Source organism: Zerene cesonia, chromosome 20 (assembly GCF_012273895.1).
Source record: "Zerene cesonia ecotype Mississippi chromosome 20, Zerene_cesonia_1.1, whole genome shotgun sequence".
Lineage (NCBI taxonomy): Eukaryota > Metazoa > Arthropoda > Insecta > Lepidoptera > Pieridae > Zerene > Zerene cesonia.
The window spans coordinates 10310458-10317362 of NC_052121.1; the positions used below are offsets into that span (position 1 = coordinate 10310458).

Here is a 6905-nt window from a genome sequence, read left to right on the forward strand (position 1 = left end):
AAATAAATACTGTTTTAAAAAATTATATTTGCGTTCGGGTTAAAAATGTTTTTGACCATCCACCATCTTACCAGGACCGCTTTTGGTTAGCTTCGCGTATAAGGACCTCGCAACCCTAATTTTATGGGAATGGAAATAATTCTATCAAAGCAAATATTTTTTGGTGCACATTGTGAATTGCAAATGAGTGCAAATTAATTTCTTGTTGATATAAAAATTAATAGAAAAATGTTTACGGGAGCACGATATAGAATAATAAAATTTATAAAAAAAGTGGTGACTGTTTATTCGAATTATATTTATATTGTCTCACTTGCTCTACACAGTAAGGGAATTGTGTATTGCAGGATGATCCCAATCAATATAATTTAATAAACTCATGAAATTATTGTATTGACACCGATCCTTGATAAGTGTACAAAGTTTGAATTAAATCTGTCCAAAGTGGATCTACAAGCAGATGAAAGCTCGGGCAGGCTCTCACGCCAGATAAATTTCGCTACGACGTGTAATCTTTTTTTTGTTAATTTTAATGGTAATGATAGTGTAGTCAAAATAGACCAAAAAATAGGGCTAACCCCATGCTAATCCCATGCTTGCTAAAAAAAGTTATTTGAGGTCATAGGTAAAAAAACCGTTGTTTTCATTTTTTTGCAAACGGTCAGTTTATCGCAAAAATAAGTCAAATAATAGTTGTAGATCATCAAATTTACTACAAAAAATGTTCTAGTAATTGTTTCGGTACGACCCAGCATTACAGAGATATCACCATTTCAACGATTAATATTACTAGTTTGTACGTAACCTACTTATATAATCAGACGTAAAAAAATTAAAAAAATGCCCCGTGTAAGTTATACAGAATATAATTTACATACACTCTAAAGTCAACTATTTCTAGCCCTTCCTGGTATGGAATCGATCTCTTTCTGTACATTCTCCTCTTTGGTTAAAGAAAGTCAAGTCTATATATTATATTATATCAAGTGTTTTATCAAGTTCTAGTTAGAAATTAGTCGATAGCACTTTGGAATCAATTCATTTTTTACTGCCACCTGCTCCAGGAAAAATCCTGTTTACCATTTTTTGTAATTGCAAAAAAGGCTGGCTGTAAGTTAGTCGGATTGTTTTGTTCAGTAGCGTGCAGTAATTGTCAAGACCAGTCTTTGATTCAATAGTGTATCAGGTGATATCACTGTTTTCCTTCACCGTTTTAAGCAGTAGTGATGTTATCCACATGTGCAGATAAATTGAAAAATCATTTTATTTAAAGGACGCGCGCCCGTTCTCGAACCCCGACTTATCAATTTTGAAGTCCGAGGTTCTCACCACTGAGCCATCACTGATATAACCAATACATCAATGCATCCGTGATGTATGCTAATATTACACACTAAACCCCGAATCACAACAGTTGGTGGAATATTCCTACTGGGGAGACCAGTTTTTATACAATTTTAACAAGCATAGGATCGACATTACATGTATTCGTATATAAGAGGTTTATACCAATTTTCAGCTCTGTGCGAAATATTTCAACCAGATTTGTCTATTTTGACTGGACTATGATGTTTAATTAGGCTTTAGAAATCGAGCAGCACATTCGCAGAGGCACTACCTCTGCGAATGTTCATGAGCTTAATATCAGGCGAATCAACTCATCTGCCCGCTATGACATAAAAAAGAGAACTAGAACGCTTTAAGGACATATAAAAAATAAATAAATTATCACATCTTTTCCAATATTTTTATTTTTAAATTAGTGGCAGTGAATTTTTTTGGGTACATCACTTAATTTAACAAACGAAAACCGGTCCTGCCTCAGTCTATGAGCGATACAAATAAAATTACTTTAGCTAAAACGATGAAGGTGTCGAAGTCTTTGTAGTAGATGTACCATAATAATTGTTTTTGTTTTTCTTCGTGTTTCTTTTTTATTTTTTATTGTCAAAGACTCCGACGCCGAGACATAACAATAATGATAACTTTTGGCACTTTACAAGGAGTTGACGTAACTAAATTATTTCAAGCATCACATAACGTCGCATAACTTTTATCCGCATTCATTAATCCACGTTTACAATATGGCAGCTCGCAATCGATTCCTCCAACATCGATATCTCTAAGGAAACTATAATTATAACAAAATGCGAAACATTCCATCGTTATATCAAAATTCTTTACCAATTTTCGAGTCGCCTACTGAACATAATTATTAAAACTGCAACTACGACTCAGGTGCGTGAATGGCTATGAAAACTTTACGCCACTAACACTCATAATATATTTTTATATTTTATTCATCTCATAATCGAAAAACATATTTACAGTGTATGTTTCACTAACAAAATTTCCCTTTCATTAAATACTGAAATTATTAGTGTAAATGTAACCAGAAATCTAAACAATAACATCACATAATTATTTCAGAAGCAATCATTTATAAAAGTATTTTCAAACACTTTTAAATGAATAATGGAGGTTCTATTGTATATTTTTCATATAATAAAAATTTTCGTAATTTTCTAAATAAAAATAAATAATAATTTCCTTAAGCTTAAAACAGAATGTCAATAAATATAATGCTTTCTTTTATTTATGTGTGCGTAACGTATGGTAACATCGAAAACTTAGCAAAACCTGTACAAACATATATTTGATTTAAAATGAGTATGCTAATACATCATGATGATAATTATATTTAATTTACCAGATACTCAATGTGAACTGAACAAACAGAAAATAATAAATATAATATATAGGTACAACAAAATGATACTTGTGAATACAAACACATAACACCTAGCAATTAAATTTAAACAACACATTCCTATTTTTTAACAAAACATATTATGTAAAAAATTAAAATCAATATAAACTATAAGTAGAGCGTTAAAAAAATAAGTGAACACAATATTTTTAGTATGTATAGTAACTAAATAAAATTACATAATACTGAATTAACAAATAATAATCACTTTTAGTCACGACAACTATAACTAATTTATAACATTGTATGTTGTATTCAAACAAATGGTTATCGATAAGACACAAAGATAGACGTGAAAATCTATTTACAATAGATTTTAGCCGATTTTTGACAGTAAATTGGTGAACGAAAACTTTTCCGTAGCAGAAAATGCTTATTTATTTTGAATGATGTCCGTTTACCGTTATTTTCTCCGATGTCCCTTTTCTTCACCTGTCCTTTGGGATACTATTTTTATATTACTGTTATATTATCCATTTAATCAGTAAACACTCATAATATGATGGGGCTTGCATGGACAAAGCACGCCATTTTACAGATATAAAAAGATTTATCTGTATTTCATAAAAATTAAACTTGATATAATTAAGTACTTAATTAATTTTATGTCACTTTTATGTATATTATATTGGTAGGTTACGTTATTTAAATGATAGCTACACCTGTATTTTTTATTGAAAAGTTTTGTAAATAAAAATAATATTCTTTCCGTCCACTCTTTCAAATTATTGTGAACTAATTACGATTAAAACTGACAATTGAAGACGAAAAGTATCTGCGAATCTAGACTTGTATATTATGTTACATAAAGTAATAAATATGCCATACAAATTGTTTCATGTTTTATTGATAAATTTGTAGTTCGTTTGTGACGTGAAACTATTTTTATATATCGTTTAAGTTATAAATTTTCTTAAAGTATCCTAAAATCCACAATACCTCATAAAAACTCAGCCACTTGTTTTCCAATAGATTCGCCTAAATTTATTAGTAAGAATAACTTTAGAAATTAATTAATTATTTAACAAATGCACAATATCAAACTCCTTAAAATAAAATTACTAATTATGTATCAAAATATCAAAAGACAGCATAAATAATCCATGAACATCGCTTTGTTTTTAATGTGTACACATAAAAACAATATTTGTACATAGTAATTGTTTTTTATTGCCTTTAATTTTTTAAATATATTGTGATGAAAAAACATTAATTGCATACGATGTACTTTTTACCTAATATTGTTTTAGTTAAATTTTATGTAGTTGAACAATACAAAAAATCAAGGTCGGAATAAGTGATTACTTCCAATTATTTGTTTAAAAAGTCTATAAATTACAAACGACGTTCATAAGTTGACAAAAATGTTGTCTTGTAGAGACAATCTGACAAATACCAAGGTTATTTTTAAACCCATTATAATAATAAATCTATACGAATTCATACATTCATTCCAATAGATATATTTATTTTACTTTGTTAGAAGATTTGGTAATAGACAAGCCTAATTCATAAATGCGACTATCATTTAAGTACGTAATGTATCTTGTATAATATTGAGCAGAAACAATTAAAGCTCTTAGAGTTCAGCTATAGATGCGATTTTCATGGACTATTTAACACAATATTATTTATCATTAAACAATAAAAGGACATCGCATAACACGTACAGGCTCCGTGCACCAAACAAGACAGTATGCGTGAATCCGTGACCTCTCCGTAACATCCATGACGTGTTGGTGACCTGTACTTATTCAATAATAATTTAATAATCGTTAATATTAACCTTAAATAACTATACAATTTATGACGCCCCGGCGGGACTGTAAAACTTATTAAATTTCATATATCATACAACAGTGTGTCATGACTGTACTATACAAAAATTAAAAACGTTACAATAATACTACAATACAATAGAGCTAGATACAAGACCCAACTTACTACTAACATATCGTTTTGGCACGATGATAAGATGCAATCGTGGTTTATTCATATTTTTATTACAACCTCTTTTATAACAGTGTAATTTTATTGATTAGTAAGTATAATTTATTTTATCTAGGTATCATATTTCCTAATTCACTCTCTCTGAAGTATCGCTTTCTATTCCGGCATCTCAACAAGCCCGAGTCCTTTAAAGATCGAATTTCACAAGTTAGCGATTCTCTGCAGTCTACTGTACAGTACGTGCTAGCACAGATCACAAGCTAGCGACTTTCTGCAGTCTTCGATACAGTAGCTACTAACACAGATCGAAATTTATTGACTTTCTGCAGTCTACGGTACAGATCTGTTAGAAAAGATCAGAAATTAGCGACTTCCTGCAATCTACGGTACAGTGTCTGCTAGCACAGATCTCAACTATGCGATTTTTTGCAGTTTACTGGACTGCTACAGTATCTCTGCTAGGACAGATTTCATATCAGCGAATTATGAAGTTTACGGTATGGATTCGCTAGCACAGATCTCAAGTTAGCGACTCTCTGCAGTCTACTGTACAATATCTGCTAGCACAGATTCCTATACCTGAAGACCCAACGATTCCTATCCGACAACCGATATCGCAAACACGTACATAAACGAATATATTATGAGCAATATTATTTTGCCTTATCCTGTAATTATTTAATTTCCTATACCGAATACGAACATCGCGTGTATAATAGACTAGTTTTTTCTATATTTATTGTTTTTTTTTTAATCCACGTATATATATAGAGTCGTGTTATATTATGAACGATGTAAGTGATCAACACAGTAAGGAAGTTTGTAAAAATTGTAAATGATGCTTAGGCCAAAATAGAAGTAAATAAAGCGCGGTCGTAAAGTAATTTATTAAAATTTGGCACACAGTAAAGTCGGAGAGGAGATAAAATCGTTAATTCGTACCAAATATACAAATGTATTATGAAATTTGATTTCTTGAGTAGTCGCTAAATCGTGTATAATTTATTATATATCTAATTACAAACTGAAAACAAACTCGATGATATACATTTGTGCTGATACCATGTCTGTTGACGGCGTAATATTATATCGTGTACATTACGCTACGTTGCCGCGCAGCGTCGGCGCGGGAACTGAGCGACAACCGAGATTGTCCACCGGTGGCACGCTTAATTAGTCATCTTAGATATCGATAGGAAGTCAGTTTTACTTATATTAATTTCACTATTTATTAACTAGGCCTCGGCATCGCCTCGCCCCGCAGACGAATCGCGAGGACGGCGCGAGGCGGCCGCGGCAAAATTTCATAAAAGTCTCTAAGTGCGACCTATCATGCTCTAAACTACGTTCCGAGCCAAAATGTCGCTAATATTGTAGTCGAACACACACCCGATGCACCAAAATGAATTCGAATTCTTTTATAAAACACGCACGGTGTTTTGCCTGCTTCGGTAAGCGCGCCGGGATCGGATGCGGTTCCGTAAAGTCGTTTCGCACGGGGGAAATCCGGTGGGCAGTGAGTTTTGTGACGAGGGCAGTGCGGCGAGTCAGCGTGCGGCGACGCGGCACAGCGCCAGGCGGAGCGCGGCGGCGGCGGGCACAGCGGCGCCGCACAGGCCCGATCAGAGCCTGTCCTCTTCTTCTTCCTCCTCACCCTCGTCTCCGGCCTCCTCGTTCTCCTCCCGGTACCCCGGATGTTCACTGATCGCGTAGTAGTTGCCATTGTATATAACCCCTAGTTCTCGCAGCGCGTCTCCGCGTATAGTCGCCTTGATTGTCCAATTGTAACAATCATCTGACTCTGATTCACGGTCCAACCTCTCCACGTCCAATATTTTCGAGCTTAATCTCTCTAATATGATACCTATGTCTTTAATGGTGAGATGGCGTTTTTGATCGACACTGAGTTGATCTATTAAGAGAAGAAACTTTTCAGACGTCACAGCCTCATCTTCTACTAGAGTGTTTTCCGTTTCGCTTTCAGAAGAGTCACGTTCGCCACGTCTTGCCGATTCGGCATCCAGAAAGCGAACGTGGCCCTTCGGCCGGCCCTGTGGTGACGCGCGTGGTTGAGAGTCTTGTATCGGTGAGGTAGCCACGCTTTTATGTACGGCGATCCTCCGACCCTCTTCGTGTAGAGCGCAGCAGTGAAAATCACACTCATCCGTGGGAGGTCTGTGTTGGT

At 34.0% G+C, this 6905-nt stretch overlaps 1 protein-coding gene across 1 annotated transcript in view; it reads right to left on the reverse strand.

The window, feature by feature from the left end:
• Positions 1-3293: 3293 nt before the first annotated feature.
• The window catches only part of LOC119835203, a 9310-nt gene continuing 5698 nt past the window's right edge, over positions 3294-6905 (reverse strand). The window contains exon 5 of the mRNA XM_038359902.1: positions 3294-6895. Coding sequence (XP_038215830.1) covers positions 6343-6895 — 553 coding nt within the window. The 3' untranslated portion in view covers positions 3294-6342. The remainder of the gene's footprint in view (positions 6896-6905) is intronic.